Genomic DNA, 18,016 nt, shown 5'->3' with positions numbered 1-18,016 from the left:
ATGCATACAGGTTTCTAATCATTTGTATTTGAACAAATGAAAATGATTAAGTAATAATTTTATCAAAGCATTTTTATGCTTTCCTGAAAACTTATGTAAATATAAATTCAAACATTCACAATTGTATCATTTTATTTGTAAGTGTCAAAGCGTATTTTGTACATTTCATGGTGCTATAACATAACCTCAAGGAATGTAAATTCTAGAATATAACACTGCAAAGAAATGATATTTGAAATATGTACAATGATACTCAATTATCGAGCAATTATTGAATATATGATTATACTTAGACACATAAATATTTTGAAGATAATTGTAACATTATACATTTGTATTTTGGAGATATTATTTTACAGCAAAAACAAATATATCATTATCTATTTTACATTTCCAAGATTATAACATATCAATGTTTGACAATCAGTTATTTGAGATGTTACATTGAAGTAAAGGAAAATCTTATATGTGTCTCATTAATTAAATAATACTGTGATAATATGAATATTGTCTAAAATGTACAATCCGTTTTGAAAAATAATTTTATACTACACTTTTAAATTTCCTTCAAAACAGATCTTAAAAGGAGCTGTACATTTAATGCACATGCTTGAATAAAACATCATTAACATTAGCTTCTAAACTAAGCCTTGTTATTTTATAACAAATTCATGTATAAAAAAATAAATTCATTACTTACTCATAACTTAAATTGATCGATATGATTATCCCCTTCTTTGAAGCATAAAAATTTTTGCTAAATATAGAATAAAATGAAAGATGAAACTTCATTTAGTTTGTTAATTTACAATTATGATTTAAGATAACTTTATAGTGTGCAAATTCGTATAAGATAGAAATTATTTCCTAAATATTTAATATCCCAAATAACAGTCATAGGATGAACTTTAATCAGTCTTTAACCTTTTAGATGTTGGTTCACTATTTTGTGAATTAGAATCTTCAGAAAATCCCAGATGCGCAGAAAAGTCAGTTAATCCTTGGGAATCACTAACTGTTGAAAAACCTAATATATTGTAAAACTTTTGTAAATTTTAACATTCAAGAAATAACAGATATGTCATAAAGTATTGAAATTTAACTTACATGTATTTGAATCCTCTGTAAGACCAAAATTAGAGTTCGACGAATCTAATCCACTTTTTCTTGGCAAACCATTTTCCTTGTCTGCAACTGTCTTTGTCTTCTTCTTCTACGCAATAGAATATTGATTTTTAATTCTTACTTTTATACATGCTTCGTAACTTCTGTTTACCTGATCAAGTGTTGATATAGGTACCCATTTATAAATCTTCATAGTAGTTTCTCCTATTGTAACCCATTTCTTTTCCCTATAAAAGTGTCGGCATGAAAAGCACTGATGATTTCTTGGATCAATATTAAAGTAACAGACAGAGAAGCTACCTTCTTTACTGTTATTAAAAAAGCAGACATACAACACTATTACTCAATCAACACGCATAAAACATCTCAGAACTACAAAAGTCTGTTTACAGCTGACATGTGTAATGCAAAATCTCTATTAAACCTTGCAAAGAAGAAAAATTTTTATCCATTTTTGATATCCATATAGTTTTACTACATTCTTTCTTTTATTTTCTTTTGTAAAACTTTTCAACATTTCCTCGTGCATCTATAATATGTTAAGAGATTTACCAATGGCGAACTTTGTCAACGACTTGCATTACACGCTTAATATCATCCTTGGCACGACTACGAGTCTCTGCACGTACAGACCGCGACATCATGTTACGCGATTATATGTCACTTTCCACTAACACGATATAAAGCACTAGGGCATTCGTCGATAAAGAGGTTAGAGAACTGACAGCAATTACAAATTTTCACAGCAAGATATCAAACACTTTCAATTTGAACGAACGAGAATCACAAATATTACAATCATAACAAGACGATAGGTCGGCGAGAATAAGTAGGGGTAGGGACGAGAAATATGGCGGAAAGCAGTGATACTCATCGATAAGCTACAATTCTTATATTTTGAAAAAATTGAGACCATTAATTTATATGTTAAATATACATATATATGTAAATATATAAAATTTTGTATTAAATTTTCGAATGGCGCTAGTATAGAAAGATCGCTAGAGGTTAAAGCATATTCTAGCAGGTTTAGTTAACATGAGCACCACTGACACAAATAGACGAATAAATGCAACTATAATACATTCTCTATTCTATACTATTATTAAAATATAAACACATTTTTGTTACAAACACATATTTAATAAGATAATACTGATGTTGGAAAATATATAAAAATTAATATAACAGATAAATATTGCAACTTCAAATGTGCAGAATAATATTCTAGGATGTCCCTATATGTTAATTCCATGGACATAAGAATATAGGAACCGAGCAATAATTGTGCGGGTGAAGTCGTTTCTGAGGAACAGGAAAGCGGGATTTGGAGCCGCATTGATGATTGGTTGTGATTGCGTAAGGGCAATCTTATTTTCATTGAGTAAGAGGAAGCCAGTGTAACTGACTGACTAGTTTATTTTCTCCTTCTAACATACATCATTGGATCAGTGACCAATGATCAATGCGGTTCCAAGTACAACATGACTGTTTTTCCCACTCCCCAGGAGTGAATTCACACCCTGTGCCAACGCATGGAGGTTATGCTCGGTCCCTATATATTCAATGTCCATGGTTAATTTTCTACCTTTTTTAATAAGATTTCAATTTCACGTGAACAATAGGATTGTTAAAATGAGATTTTATTAATTAAGGAAAAGATAGAAATGAAACTTACTACTGTTTACTATATACGTATAAGCTTATTTGTATTCTTATTTTAAAGGAAATTCACATAGCAAACTTATTTTCTGTCAGTAACATTGAAATATAACCTAAAATATAATAGAAAATTAGAAATTATTTTAAACATGAATTACAGTAGTATTTCTAATTTTATAATTATTTTATTCGTTATATTATAGAAATATCATTAATTATATCATCGACTATGTGCAAAATTACATACTAATTTTGGAGATATTAATATGTATTGTATTTTATCATTATATAAATAAGATATCTACTAAAATCAATTTTATATATGCAAAAAGAATATCAATATTAGTAATTGTGTAAAATTCATTCTGTAAATATAAACTGTTACAGTTATTTGTTCTATTAAAGAAGAAAATAGTTAGTGCCTGACCACAAAGCCAAGAGAAAAATGCCAGAACCTAACAGTACAATGAAAAATACTACACCTGAAGAAGAAATTGCATATGAATGGCTGGTATAATTATAGATTCTGTATAGTTGTATAATATCCTTTTATATTATAGCTATGTTAAGAAATTAGTCAATTGTATTTAAACATTAGAGATATAAGAAAATATTAATATATCATTCTTTCCTTTATAACTAATAATTTAATATTTTAGATCAAACCATGTGAAATGTATAAAGAGGAATATAGGGATTGTACAAGCATAAGAGCACGGTTTCATCAATATTTTATATTTGGAGAAACTCTAGACTGTAAACAGTGGCAAATTGATTATAAGAATTGCAATCTATGGTCTGAATATAAAGATAAAGAAGCATGTGTACGTTAAGAATTAAATAATTAAAAGTTGTTTTATAAAATGTTACTTATAATGAGTTATATAATGTTTTAAGAAATATTGTATTATTTACAGAAGCAATTAATAAACAGTGAAAAGAAGCGCAGACTAGAGAGATTAGAAGGTCATTATAAGAATGATATTTGGCAAAAGAGAGATAAACCTCCAGAAAATTGGAATGCTCCATTACCTAGCTGGCTAGAAAAAGAAAGTAGTAAATCATATTTACGAATTGTAAGTGACAAATTAAAAGAAAATCAATACGAGAAAGAAGAAAAAAAATTTTGTACCATAATGTAAGAATAATTTAATGTATTTAACATCATAGATATTTTTAAGTAGTACGTGATACTTCAAAATAAAAATTCAGAAATTAAATTTTGGACGTGGATTTTATTATATGGAAAAATTCATCATTTATGTAGAATGAGTTACGTAAAGCAGACCATCTAAATACCCTTGTTAGCGTAGAGAATAGTAAAAAATATCAAAGAGGAAAGGACTGACATGCTACCACAATAATTCGATAACAATAGCACTTATCTGTAGTTTATTGATAATCATGTTCGCGTGCGTTTAGAAAGCACCTTTCGCTAATAGCACACACGTTATTGGCATGAATGAAATCTGATCACGGAATTCAAATTTTACGCGTTAATGTTTTTGTCAATCGAACTCATTATTTACTTCTAAGTTCAAGGTCCCAAAAGGTTACAATCAAGGGACAAAGTAAATAAGCAAATAAATACAAGATATACTTGAATTATCGACTTGTTTATATTAACTATCAAATTCTTGATAGTGTATATAACTATCTATATATTAACTAACTATATATTAACTATCATGTTCTTAATCAAATTCCTAGCAATATTTTAAGACAAAAACGGTATTCATTTACTAATACATAACTAAATACTTAGTTTTAATAAAAATAATTTAGATTGAATTTATTATAATAAACTTCTTTTTTACTATTTAATTGGAAATTGATTTTCGAATAGATTCATATCTTTTTAATATTTTTGTAATGAAAGATTTATTTTATTTCATTGTATTGTATTGTACAATACTGTACAATAGTATATGAAAGTATACTTGAAAAAATTATTATTTATTAACTTTATCATTATAAATTTTTTACAAAACAGAATTTCAAATATAACGAAAAAATTTGCTAAACTAAAAAAAAACATTAAAGTAAAATTCTATTTGTAATATAAATTTTGAGTACATTATTATTATACACGATATGTATATAAATGATAAAATAGCAATTACTTTAATGTTTCTCATGTAAATTTCATATAAAGGCTTTAACGCTTTTCATATAAATTACAGTAAAAATATACAAAAAAGGTTGAAAAATATATCAGAATAGGAAATGTACGTACACAATAGTACGTACAAGTCGGAAGAAAGATAATAGTTAAACATAATAAAGAAGTATTGTAGTAGCATACGCCGGCGAAACAGCAAATGCAGAGGCCCGTGACGGGCATGCGCAGTAGGTGACTCGGGGAATTCCGTTACGCACTTTTTCTTCCGTTACGAGAGTCAATCCGCAAGTGGCCAGTGGCAAAAGGAAAGGCAAAAAGCAACGCTAAACTGAAAGAAGCGGGAGAGATAGTGTTTAAACGTCGCGGCAAATTCTCCCCACTTCTCTAAGGAACACAATAGAGAAACGCGTCGTTCGATCGGGCCCGTAGTGTTATGTGCGTACGCGATGTTGAATGAGTGACGTAACCTAAATACAAATATCGCCTATCAACGAATAGGTTCAGAACAGAGGAACGCTTCGTTTAGTAAAACGACAAAAACGTTCAAATATACGCACACACTTTTGCTTTCTTTCTATTTCTCTCCCTTCCATTCTTATATTTTCATGTGGGTTAATTCGACTTTAGTCACTAAGAGATAGCTATTGAGGTATCGCGTTCACATTTCAGTAAACGCAGTCAACGTATTGTGGTTTTTGTGCTCTAACAGAAGTGTGCACCGGATAACTTGGATTTCTGATCGAGAGAAAAAAGAATGGCGGAAGATTGTCCTGACGGTGATTATCTCGGAGCGTATAGCCGTTTTTTCTCCGAATTTGTCGCCAGAGTGAATCCATACGATCAGCTGCCTGTCTCAGTAAGTTCGTATAACGTCACCGAGGCTGAGATCGTCGGTGAAATCATCAACGTGACTCTACAGTACCTCAACCAGACGTAAGTGAATGTACTTTTTAAATGAATAATATTGCAGCATGGCAGTGCGTGGGCGGACAAAAGACGTGTTTATTCGTTGATAGCTCCTATGGCGGCCGGCATCGAATGTAAACATAAACGACATACACGGTGTCCCAGTATCATCCGTTGCATCAGCCCCGAGAAGGGGGCTGATTCCACATGCCTGAAAAGATAAATCGGAAATGTCGAATCAAATTTTTTCGTTTGAAGATTCATTTTCGAAAAAATCGAATTTGAAAATATATTAAGTACACGCGTGTTCAAACTCTATCTTTCCGAAAGACGAAAATGAAACGCCATACGAATATTTTCGATTTATTTTTTTAAGCTACATTTTCGATTGCGTCGTAATGGCTGGGACACTTTGTGTAATTACTCGCATAACTATTTAAACTAATTACCATAGAAGATTTGTATGGACATATTATGGGTGTTATAAAGAATTTTTTGAGACTTCATTAGCATCGTAATGAGGCACGACTATCATAATTATGTATATTACTAAACTTTGAAACAAATTCGAAAATATAGATACATCGAAATTATACAAAGCATTTACCGGAAAAATACATTTGTAAGTTACTGATATTACACGAAACGCATATAGTATATTAAACAAAAGATTTTTATAAGAAAAGATTTATATAAAAAAAATTACGCGTCACATTTTCATGTCATTCATATAATATGTTTAATCCTTTAAATACATATACTACAAATAAAATTCCTTTACGCGTCACATTTTAATTATTTATTATAAGATAATTTTTATTTATCCGTGTTTTTATATATTGTGTAGCACGTGACACGCAATAAAGGTAGGCAGGGCGCATGCTGAAATGACGGAACATATACGATTGATCCGACGAATTTTGCTTTCTCGTAACTGTACGCATTTTCCGTGCGGCTTCCGTTTTTGTATGATAGGTTTTTTACCATCTGAAGTGTGCTTGCTTTCAGATTGTGTTATCAACAAGTTACTGTTAGGTGCAATATGCGTATAAAGCGCATAAAGCGATTGAAAACTTAATTGTTAATAGCTAATGGAATTTATATGGAATCCAAGTATACAAATATTTTGTAGTTCAAACAGTAACTAAGCTTTACGAAAGGCGCTTAAAATAGCGCTTTCCTACTTGGCCACTCTTTTCATGGGTCATTATCTGAAAATAGAAAATACGATATTAATATCTACTTTCATATCAATACCTTTCAAGACTATCGTTTCTTTTATTTAATTATGTTTTATATAATTACAAGGCAAGAACGTGACAAACGATAACTGAATAACTGATATAAATATAAAAATCTCAATAGTCGATATAAAAAAATAAATAGTCAATTGGCCATTAAAAATTTCAATAAACAAACTTATACTGCTATGCTCTGCTGCCAGTGAAATATGTATGCATATATACATCTATATATCGATGAGATCTTCCTCACATAGTAATTGATATCAGATGAGGTATGCATATCATATTTCTCGCAATATGTATAATATAAATACGGATAAATAAATATTTAAATTAAAGTTTTGAATGCTATTGCAGGATCGATAAAAGCTTGTGTATATGTGAACGGACATGTAAATGGAACGTACCAACACTACACCATCCTTTGTAATTTCGTACTTCCGCACTACTTTGTTGTTATCTGGACCGACTGAAACTGTCACTAAATTATCTCCTTCCATTGTAGTTACATTCTAGATAAAAACAGACAGAAATACGAACGGTGAAAAATGAAAAGGCCCACCCCTCTCTTTCTTTTTACATAGGATATTGCCAAAAATCGTGATACAAGGTTGCAACCGACATGCAAAAATAAGTCGGAAAAAAGAATTACACTTTTTTATTTAAGGCTTCGTTTTCGAAAAAAAAAAAGAGTTTAAAAATCTGTAAGTTACCCGTGTATTAATTGCAAATTTTGACCTATGAAACTTTTGTTTCTCGTAAACATATCTTCCAATTACGGAAATAAGAGATAACAGAAAGCAAATCGCGACACTGTCCACGTTTAAAATGCATCGCACTAACGACAAAACTGTCGCTTTAGTATTTATACAGGGTGTTCAACGAAATGGGGTGCACGATTTTTCCCGGGCATTCCTGATGTGTAATGATAATGTAACAAACAAATATTTCGAACAAAAGTCGATCTGTTTTGAATCGGTCACAAATTTCAATACTTAACATTGCCAAAAAATGCTTCTTTCTATAAGAAATCAAGGTCACACTGACCTTTTTAGTTCATCGATCGAAATACTACAACTTTCTGATGACCATGAGTTCAGAAATCCTGAATTCATTGATTCATAGGAGCATTATTGTTAACGTGTGAAATTTAATAGGGCGTTAGATCACGCGCTTAAGATAACGCTTGTGCTGTCAACAAATTGCAATAGTAAAAATTACTGGTCGGCTCTTTCACCACATTTATCTCCATTAGATTCTTTTTATGGGGATATTTACATTATCCGTTGTTTACGACAAACCAGTAAACTCTGCGGAAGAACTTTGTGATAAAATAATACATGCGTGCAGAGAAATAGATCCACGAAGTCTATTTGCTTCTACGCATCAAAATTTGTTGAAAGGAACGGGGCTTTGTGTCGCGGCAAGTGGTATGCAATAATTTGAGCACTTATTATAAGTAGAAAAACACGTACGACAGATAGGAAGTCCAATGTGCAAATATGTGTTAAAAAGTTAAAGTGACTCTTATCTCTTATTGACTTGTAACTGATTCAAAACAGAGCAACTTTTGTTTGAAATATTGTTTGTTACATTATCGGAAGTATTTGAAAAATCGTGCTCGCCATTTCGTTAAACACCCTATATGGTGTTATTAGAGAAAGGAGAAATTGAACTTTTGATTGATGCGAGCAAGAGCAAAAAATAAAGTGATATCCTGCAGTCACGTCGTAAAATCCGTCCACGTTCATATAAAATACATATAAATAAACGCCCTTTTCGTAAGCGATAAATTGTCGTTAGTGCGCGGGGGTTCTAATCGAAATACGATCAAAAATAGAAGTTTTATACCTCGAATTTTTAATTCACTTTTTTTCGAAAACGAAGCCTTAAGCGAAAAAGACTTATTTTTTTTTTTTTTTCGACTTATTTTTCCACGTAGAATCTCCATCCGGCCTATTGTGTCACAATTTTGGGGACGCCCTGTATATAAAACAAATCACAATTTAATTCTTTGAAAATCGGTAGTACCATTTATGTTATTCGAAGTTAAGGATACGAAGTCCTCTCTCAAATAATTTTTTCTATTCGTTTAATTATATATCGAAGAAAGATATGCAATGGCTAATTTGTTTTTTATGTAATTCAAAGTATGTTTCAAACTTGAAACTAAAAATATTAAATTATCTCGATCGAGTTAGGGCGAGCATGGTATTTCAAAAAAAATATTACGAAAGGAGTGGTTGTACTTTCAGTATAACTCCTGCCGGCATATGTTCTTCGTACTCTTCGCCAAGAGTAAAGGTCACTTCTGCCGTGCGAATCATCGTAATGGTGCGAATAGTCCATTTATCGCAGTTGTTCGATATTTCTAGTCGCGGACTGGACATGCACATCATTTTCCGTGGAATATATGGTACACCTATAGGTGCATACAATTAAAAATAACTTAATTTCGATACTATACTAATAACGCTAATCAATGTACGCGATTTCGTTTTTTCACTAATCTAATATGTAGTTTCTATTATGAAGTTCGATACAGCTCGATACAGTAGGTTTTCAATAAATAATCCACTAAGATTGAACGTTTTAATCCTTTATTTGATAAATGAAATATCCAATAGGTAGGAAAAAACGTGTAACATAACATGCATTATAGGTAAAGTAAATAATTATAAAGTAATTGTAAATTATAATAATTAATAATTGTAAAAATATATAGGTATATAATATATCGTGTAACGAGTGTTTGTGTACAAGCACGTGTACATATGTCCACATACTAATCAAAATTTCAATCTATACTTTTAATCGATAGCGCATTAGTAAATTAGTATATTACGAGTATACATATAACAAATCGATCGATTCGTATTTTTGTACGCGTTTTCGAAATTTTCAAGAACAAGCTAATAGGCGGAATAATTATTATGCGGAAAGAAACAGAATTTTATACATCGTATTTGTTTTTACTTCCATCGTAAGCTAGGCGACATTCGGTTTTAGTCGCTTGTAACATACCCACAGCTTTGAAATACTCGTCGAGGTTTTCATTGCTTTCATGTTGATAAGCGCCAACGATCGATACCATTTCTCTCCCCTGTCGGTAATGCTCCGGAGACGATTCGTTTGCTGGTGGTTCGGGATGCTTTCTCACAGGCTGCAGCGAGCCCTCGTCTTCCAACGTACCGCTACGAACTAGTTCGAAAGATTCCGATTTTAATAGATTTGAAACAGCTATCTCCTCGTTTTCACCGGTCTCTTTGATCTTCACGAAATGTTCATCTAGAGCGTAAACTCCTTGTTCTTGAGGTAAATGCTGCTCGAGAGCTACTTCTCCTCTCCATAGATTTCTCATATCTAAATGATACGCCGCATGATATGGCGGTTATCGGAAATGCGTATAATCATTTTTTCAAACTCTATCTATTCTATCGTTCTTTTTATAAATTAGTAAATTGTTTAATTGTCAGTAACTATTCAGAAAGGAATAAATGAATCTTTTCCATTGAACGAATTATGACTATCTTCAGATTGGATGAAACGTACGATGAAAACGATGCATTTGATGTTTGCTACTGCATACGTATATTTACTAGATAAAGTATGAAACTGTATGAAAGTATGAAAGTACGAAAGTATGAAAATGATATTTCAGTAATTAATTATTTGTTTACATGCGACGATAATAACGAGAATAGTATTAGTAATTATAAAAGCAAGAGTAGATATTCCAATAGGTGTCCCAGATTTTAATGGACGAACGTCGTCGGTATGTCTATGCGTCTAAATAAGAAAAAAATGTTACATAAACGTAGGTCGTTTAAAGCTTTATTAATAGGTTACGACGAAAATATGAAATACGAAGGGAACAATAGCAAGGTTACTACGGTATATGCATCAGTAATATTTATGTTCACTTTGTTTATGCAAAAGTAATTAATTCTCCATCCCAAAATGTTCATCGTTCTGACGATACAAGATTGACAACAGCCGAAAATAGAATTTATTACTCTGCGAATGTCATTCCTAATTTGTTTCATCTCAGTAAATTCATATCTTTCTCATAACTTTTTAATAAAGCTTTAAGCGATCTATGTTTATATAACATTTTTCCCCTATTTAGATCCGTAGAATATACCGATAGCATCTGGCCGTCAGAACCTAGGACACCCTGTATATTTGAAAAATTTAATGTTTTTTATGTCCCATTTCATTTCGAGTATGAGATGATCGCAGAAATGTACGGTGAAGGACTGTCATTCAGAAAAGCAGTTCTCTCAGTCATTGCTCAATGTGAAGCTACTATTTTTTCAAAATTTGATAATTCAATAACAATAAAAAAAATTTTTTCTTTTCTTTAAATTTAAAACGAGATTGTAAAATTATTAAGATTATCTACAACTATCTTTAATACTTGAAAGCCATAAAACAATTTTCAACAACGCAAAAACATAAAATACATCATATGATGTAAATAAAATGTAAACTTTTGTTTATTAAATCAAAAACGCTGTAAGACTATAGCAGAAATTCTACATACATACATATATTACATATAACCTCCAGTATGACAAAAGTTGTTTCTAAATGAAAATTTTAGGTACACGATACTTTAAGCATATTACTAATACGCCTATATGGCATTCAATCACATTGAAAGCTTTTGCGATTAAATCTACGATTAAAGTCACTATAAAAATGTAAAAAATTAATAGAACAAATAATATGTTGCGGATACATATATCGTTCGTACATTCGTTTAAAATTACTTTTAAAACAAATTATAAATATTTTTTATTCTTACGATTTAAAGAATTTCGGAATGAAAAACCCATGGTTATCACTGTAGCGTATTTTCACTATAGAAGATAGACTTTTGAATTTTGTTAATCGAAAGTTTCGCATGTCTATTGCTGTCAGTTTGCTAAGTACTGCTTCAATTATTTTTATGCTTTCTATGTTCAGATTTGTACTTGTATTGCGTAATTTGTTCTTTAAATAGATAATTATTTTTCAAAGTATGAAACAATTGATCTTGTTACAGATACTTAAAAATTATTTATATGTGTAAATAGAGAATTTTGTAACATTCTAGACAATGTCCAGCAAGTTTACAAGCACACTTGGTTCATCAAGTAATACGAAAAGTCAAAGCCATGTGCAACAAGCAACCGGAGGATTGTGGATTTAAATCTCAAGAACAAGGTATGTCTCTTTAGAAGAACTTTAAAATATTGTTGTTTTTTATAATAAAAGTAGTCTGTGATAATTCCTTTTTATCTTGCAGCATATACTTCGTTAAAATTAATGCAAGCCATTACCAGTAAAGTTAATGAAATATGTACTCGCTACCTGGACAATAGTAGATTAGCGTTATTGCCACCACCTCCTTGTACACCACTGCCACAGATAACAGCAGGTGGAAGCAAAAATTGTAGAAGAAAAATGGAAGATCGCTACGTGGTTTTACATGACTTACACGGTATATTTGGTATCGAGGTAAATACAAAGATTAAATTTTTCTTAGCAAATATATACACGTAGTAAGCCTTTTATTGGAAAAGCATATTCCAAATTTTAGGATGACTCTATAGCAAATTACTATGCAGTATTTGATGGACATGCGGGACAAGATGCAGCTGTGTATTGTGCTTCTCATCTGCATCAATATTTAGCAGAAAGCGTATATTATCCTACGGATCCAGAGCGTGCCTTACGTGATGCTTTTCTTACTACCGACAGACGGTTTATAGAGAAATCACGGACACAAGTAAGAAAGAAATATTTTTGTGGAATAATATATCAAATATACAGGCAATATATCATTTTTATTACTTTTATCGTTTCAGAAAGTATGTGGTGGAACTACCGCAGTTTGCACTTTAATATTAAATAAAAGATTATATGTTGCCTGGGTAGGAGATTCGACAGCTATGCTGGTAAAACGTGACAGTGTCGTTCAATTAGTGAATCCTCACCGGCTTCATCGCGAAGTAAGTATATATGTTTTCACTATGTTTAACATCTTGTTCGCAGAACATGATCGTATAATATTATGTGTTCATATTCTTGACTATGTATTCTTACTCGTGTTGTATATATGCCTGGAGAGGGCACCCCAGGATCTACATTAATGAAATGCCTATCGTGACAGTGCTTAAATCGAAGCCCTAATATTGGGTCTATAACAGGTTGAAAATTTGACGTTTTGTTTAAACATGTTTTCCCTGTTCTCCAATAATAATATGCAAGGTCAGATGCACAAGGCCATATTTTTTTTCTTCCTTGGAAATACGGAAGCCAATTTTCTTTTTCAAGCCTTTCGCTAAAATCGATGTAACCAGAAATTTCAAACTGAAGTTTTGTTAAATTTCTAACGAATATGATAGTGGATATGATTTTCAATCTATTCAGATGTTCTCTGAGTGCTAATTCTTGCATTATATTATCCCTTGGTGTCACTTGTTCCGATGTTAACTCGTACGGTCTATAAATTGGAAAAAGTAAATTTTTCACAGCTTCCAAACGACGATAAAATGTTTCTTCGTCGAGTGTTTCGCTCGTACAACGATAACCAAGTTCAGCTAATCTACGCGCGACATTGAGATTTCCCAAATATCCAAGGTCAACAAATGTTATTAGGGAATCCAAATAGTCTTCATAAGTTTCAAATTGTATTAGTCTTTTGTCACTATCTATTTGTGTTCCTACCGCTGTCATTTTTAATGTTATTTAATCTATAATTTTAACGATAAAATGTTAATATTTATTTTTTAATTAAATGATCTTTGCGACGGTAAATTTTAAGCTAGAATTTACTTTCTTTGTTTAAAAACAATCGACATCTGATAAATATAATGTGTTTTAAAAAAATTTGTAACAAATGTGCAAACGATATTGATTGTTCTTATTAGGATGAAGTTCAAAGAATACGGAAAGCAGGAGGAGTAGTGATGCAAAGCATGGGAACTATGAGAGTCAACGGAATATTAGGTGTTTCACGAGCAATAGGTAAGTTAATTTTATTACGGAACGCTTACAAAATAAAAATACAGTTTCAGTGCATGATTTATGTATTTTATTTAACAGATTAGATAAAAGAAAGTTGAGAATTGGAAAAATTTTATCATAAAATATAATTCATATGTTTCGTATATTTTATACTTTTATATATATTGAAAAGTAAAAAGCATCGTTACTTAATATTTATAGGTTAACTTTTTGCATCTACTTGTCAATAATATCCGGATATTATAAAGCATTTTACATGATAATTCTTTTTAAAAAAATGTTAATGCAAAACAAAGAAATTACGCATTTATGTATGGTCGGGTATACATCGTTGATCGTAGTTGGTGTTTATGTTTGAAATTAATATTATTCTTAGTACTCACGTTCGTCGATACGTAAATGTGTATGAAGTAGAACACGTTAATATTAACTTTGCACGATTAATTTTATTTTCAATCAAACTTCTTCCGTTATTTCCGTAGTCGTGGTAATCAATTCCACTGCTATGAAAACTATATACACGTCGCTAGATGGCGATACAAGTATTCTCTCATAATCGGTCAATTGCTCGAAATGCGCGTTTTAAATAATGTGTCTGGAACTCTACGGATACTCTTACTTTTGGTAAATTTCATGTTATTCAATGTTAAGAAGGTCGTCATTTACTCGATGCTGGGAAGTTTATTTTCCGAAAGATGGACTTTTCCTTTAAATACGAAACAAAATAAAAAGGCAACGTTAATTATAGAAAACTTTAGTCTAAACTAAATATCAGGTATTTTAGGATAATTAGGAGATTATTCGAGAATTCTTTATGCTTTTAATCATTTTAAAAACGTACATAGCTTGTTTCAGTTGCATAGGATATCCTATATACATATAATATAATTATTCGTATACGTGTATTTATGTAAGTACGTACATATTTAAGTTTTATAGAAAGAAAAGAAATTTCAAGTGAAAAAGGTAATTTATATAAAAGTTATTTAATCGAATAACTATGACAAGTTAAAAGTGAAGATGACCGTAAGGACGTCGTAGATGTTGGTTTGCCTTTAATTATTTTATTACGGATAGTTATTTTAGATTTTATGTTTTTGCGGCTTTTGAAATTCGATACTACTACCATCTTGACGTGGAAATTTCGAAATAGTTTTGTTACATATTGTTTATCTCTATCAAGTGTGACGAATAGTTTCATTTCAAAATATTAATCATATTTAAAGGATCTATTTTTCTATTTTTATTTCGAACTTTGTGTAACGTATATCTATTCTTCTTTATGTATTAAGTACTATTATACATAAACATTACTTATCAGTCTATATAACTTACATTAAATATCCGCGGTCTAGTTATAGGCATTCGCTCTTCGCAAGGATCGATTATGATCGAAAGGTTCGTTAATTGGAGTCAAATGAATTTTATATATTAATTTGATCGAATAAAAATCGCGTGTTTTGTAAGGGAGCCAAGTAGGGAGAATCAACGTGTACTAACAGCTGGCCAACTATGGCTTAGGTATTGCGAAGAAAAGGAAAGAAAATATTCTGGACGCGTGTTGGGTATCCTGTTGGTTCCGTTCGACCGCTGACACAATAATACGTGCAATCATGCTTCGAGCAATGGACTCTTTACTGGGTGGCTTCTACATCGCCTGCCGGGAATAATTAACAGCCCATTAAACCATTTATGCTTCGCGAGGAGACGCGTGTCTCGAACGTTTGTCGTTAGAAGAATTTCGTTTCGACGTCGTAAAATTTTGATAATTGATACTTATCATAAAATTATACCTTATAATCGTTACGATGCTTTTTAACGATTCGAATCTACGATAGAAATTCGTAGAACCTTTGATCCTGTAAAGTTTGGTTAACAAGGTTTTATTTTATTAGACGAAAAAAATGTGTAATTATAACGAAAATATGAGACGTAGATGAAAATTTGTTACGCGATTAGAACTCGTATGTTTATGTTTCAGAGCATATTGTCGCTCGAATTAGAAAACGTAAACGAACCCCGTTTTTGACAGAAAATGACATTAAAAAATCCTCTCGTATACATAGTCGCAGAGAAACTTTGATACTTCGAAATAGTCGATTTTTATAGTTATTTGGATCGCCACTATCGCATATTCTATTCGAAACTTGTAACTCTGCCTCAGCGAATCGGTGTAGCTGGTAAGATTTCGTCATTGACGAAACGACGAATCGTCAGAAACGACGAAAAGAAATAAAATACGACCCTCTCAATTCTATTCCAGCGCGTTGAGTGAGAAAAATTCTATACGATAGAACGGTAATTACGATTATACTTAAACACGATCTTTCGTTGTTTACTATTTTCGTTGTTTTACAAGTATACGTACCATGAAATTTCGTTCTGTGTATTTTCAAGTTGCTATTAGATATATAATTGAAAAATGCAAGAAGCCTAATCGAGAAGTTTCGAAGACGTTGTTAAAATGAAACCAGATAGCATTCGCATAATTAACGACACCCGGCTACCTATGGATCGGATTCTTCATAGAAACTTTTCAATTGCGATCGAGCAAAGTAAAAGGATAAAGTGGGAGAAAGAGAGAGAATTTTATGCCCCGTAACGTGTAGTTTTATGGAATTCAAGAGAACCGTTACAGTTATCCGTATACATGTAAACGATGCTTTTTACATCTAAAAAACATGCGACGCTGAGGCGTGGGGAATATCAGTATTCAACTAGCATGTATATATGTAATTAACTTTAATTATCTATTTAATGAATGGCGTGGCTAATTTAAATAATGGCACCACCATAATACAGACGCTTCCGGTTATTATAAATTTACTCAGGTTCACCCATCAGTTTACTACATCTATGAATGAAATTCTTTACGTTTAACAATTAAATAGATAGGAAGATTTTAGATAGCACCAAAATAGATTCGTATACATTTCGTTTGACAAATTCTGTAGAAATACACACGGTTAAGAAAATGTATACACCGATAATTAAAAATGTCGTCGAATAAGTTTTTACGATAATTCGATATTTCTTTTCGCGTGGTTCCAGGTGACGTTCAATACAAGCCGTTTGTAACTGGCGAACCAGAAATAAAGACTGTACCTTTAGACGGAACCGAGGATTTTCTGATTCTCGCCTCCGATGGATTAACAGATTACTTGGAACCGGCGGAGATATTGACTATTCTCTACCATGAAATACAACGAAATCCGAGTGAGTACATAGTTGCATGCTTGCTTGTTGCATAATATAGATTCGATAGAGTGTAAATAGAATTATCGTTAATTAGTTTGCGGACTGTGTATTTTCTTTTAACGAGATATAGTCGATTCGAATGGGAATCAAAGTGCGTGCGTACCTTGTAAATGTCGATCTATTTGTTTTATGCGTATTTTTAAGAAAAATCGCTCATAAAAATAATTACGTTCCTGAATAATACATTCGCGTTTTTAATATTTCTAGCTTTTTAATCGATTTACTGGAATTTATTCGTTATGTTCGTTATGTTAAATATAATTAAATATGTATAATTATATATGTATGCTTTTTGATTTCAGTGTTTGCGAACAAATTTTTTTAATTCGGTAGTTACGAGATTATTTTTTTATTTTTATTATTTTATTAATCTTAGTCCGTGCCTTTCGGCTTTGGACGACTCCCAGATTACATCTCAGTTACGAGATTAATTTATAAAAGGTATTCGTACGTAGTAATTGTTTACCGTTCTTTTCGATGCGAGTGATACCGACATTAGTGACGCGCGAATGGTTAGTCAAGAAAAAATGACAAAAGAAGCGAACCGATCTTCTTTGGTAAAAATTCGCGAATAAATAATTTCGTCGGTTTTTAATTATTCAGCGTTTAGAAAGTTAATTAGCTTCGGTCGAGTAAACGACGATTCGTATTGCGAACAGTTAATTCCATTTATTTCTGGGAG

At 31.4% G+C, this 18,016-nt stretch overlaps 5 protein-coding genes across 11 annotated transcripts in view; 2 read left to right on the top strand and 3 right to left on the bottom strand.

Annotated features, from left to right (window-relative positions):
* Nucleotides 1-114: 114 nt before the first annotated feature.
* Nucleotides 115-2,184, bottom strand: LOC126866064 (B-cell CLL/lymphoma 7 protein family member B). 2 transcript variants are annotated; one of them, XM_050619169.1, is made up of 4 exons: nucleotides 1,678-2,184; nucleotides 1,277-1,352; nucleotides 1,108-1,213; nucleotides 115-1,015 (listed from the first exon to the last, which is right to left on the bottom strand). In XM_050619169.1, the coding sequence occupies exons 1-4, from the start codon at nucleotides 1,767-1,769 to the stop codon at nucleotides 909-911; spliced, it is 381 nt and encodes a 126-aa protein (XP_050475126.1). In that variant the 5' UTR covers nucleotides 1,770-2,184; the 3' UTR covers nucleotides 115-908. The 2 variants fall into 2 exon arrangements, with proteins under 2 accessions (XP_050475126.1, XP_050475125.1); XM_050619168.1 differs by having other exon boundaries at nucleotides 115-1,027; nucleotides 1,678-2,019.
* A 247-nt stretch (nucleotides 2,185-2,431) lies between these two features.
* On the top strand, nucleotides 2,432-4,007 carry LOC126866062 (UPF0545 protein C22orf39 homolog). 4 transcript variants are annotated; one of them, XM_050619166.1, is made up of 4 exons: nucleotides 2,432-2,700; nucleotides 3,175-3,294; nucleotides 3,447-3,611; nucleotides 3,705-4,007. In XM_050619166.1, the coding sequence occupies exons 2-4, from the start codon at nucleotides 3,292-3,294 to the stop codon at nucleotides 3,927-3,929; spliced, it is 393 nt and encodes a 130-aa protein (XP_050475123.1). In that variant the 5' UTR covers nucleotides 2,432-2,700; nucleotides 3,175-3,291; the 3' UTR covers nucleotides 3,930-4,007. The 4 variants fall into 4 exon arrangements, with proteins under 4 accessions (XP_050475123.1, XP_050475122.1, XP_050475120.1 ...); XM_050619165.1 differs by having other exon boundaries at nucleotides 2,441-2,666; nucleotides 3,175-3,298; XM_050619163.1 differs by having other exon boundaries at nucleotides 2,441-2,878; nucleotides 3,175-3,298.
* A 1,009-nt stretch (nucleotides 4,008-5,016) lies between these two features.
* Nucleotides 5,017-18,016, top strand: part of LOC126866005 (titin-like) — a 62,720-nt gene continuing 49,720 nt past the window's right edge. The window contains exons 1-8 of one of the 2 annotated variants that reach the window (XM_050619009.1): nucleotides 5,017-5,344; nucleotides 5,619-5,842; nucleotides 12,161-12,270; nucleotides 12,353-12,564; nucleotides 12,647-12,835; nucleotides 12,915-13,058; nucleotides 13,980-14,076; nucleotides 17,128-17,292. In XM_050619009.1, the coding sequence (XP_050474966.1) occupies nucleotides 5,664-5,842; nucleotides 12,161-12,270; nucleotides 12,353-12,564; nucleotides 12,647-12,835; nucleotides 12,915-13,058; nucleotides 13,980-14,076; nucleotides 17,128-17,292 (1,096 nt within the window). In that variant the 5' untranslated portion in view covers nucleotides 5,017-5,344; nucleotides 5,619-5,663. Of the gene's footprint in view, nucleotides 5,517-5,618; nucleotides 5,843-12,160; nucleotides 12,271-12,352; nucleotides 12,565-12,646; nucleotides 12,836-12,914; nucleotides 13,059-13,979; nucleotides 14,077-17,127; nucleotides 17,293-18,016 lie in introns of both variants that reach the window. The other variant, XM_050619008.1, reaches the window with a different exon arrangement.
* On the bottom strand, nucleotides 6,318-14,623 carry LOC126866053 (sodium/calcium exchanger regulatory protein 1-like). 2 transcript variants are annotated; one of them, XM_050619141.1, is made up of 5 exons: nucleotides 14,460-14,623; nucleotides 10,084-10,422; nucleotides 9,309-9,481; nucleotides 7,467-7,571; nucleotides 6,318-7,026 (listed from the first exon to the last, which is right to left on the bottom strand). In XM_050619141.1, the coding sequence occupies exons 2-5, from the start codon at nucleotides 10,418-10,420 to the stop codon at nucleotides 6,967-6,969; spliced, it is 675 nt and encodes a 224-aa protein (XP_050475098.1). In that variant the 5' UTR covers nucleotides 10,421-10,422; nucleotides 14,460-14,623; the 3' UTR covers nucleotides 6,318-6,966. The 2 variants fall into 2 exon arrangements, with proteins under 2 accessions (XP_050475098.1, XP_050475099.1); XM_050619142.1 differs by having other exon boundaries at nucleotides 10,084-10,260.
* Nucleotides 13,065-13,972, bottom strand: LOC126866052 (cilia- and flagella-associated protein 299-like). Its single transcript, XM_050619140.1, has one exon. The coding sequence runs from the start codon at nucleotides 13,783-13,785 to the stop codon at nucleotides 13,084-13,086; it is 702 nt and encodes a 233-aa protein (XP_050475097.1). The 5' UTR covers nucleotides 13,786-13,972; the 3' UTR covers nucleotides 13,065-13,083.

Source organism: Bombus huntii, chromosome 5 (genome assembly GCF_024542735.1).
Source record: "Bombus huntii isolate Logan2020A chromosome 5, iyBomHunt1.1, whole genome shotgun sequence".
Classification (NCBI taxonomy): Eukaryota; Metazoa; Arthropoda; class Insecta; order Hymenoptera; family Apidae; genus Bombus; species Bombus huntii.
This window is presented reverse-complemented; position numbering and strand designations above follow the sequence as displayed.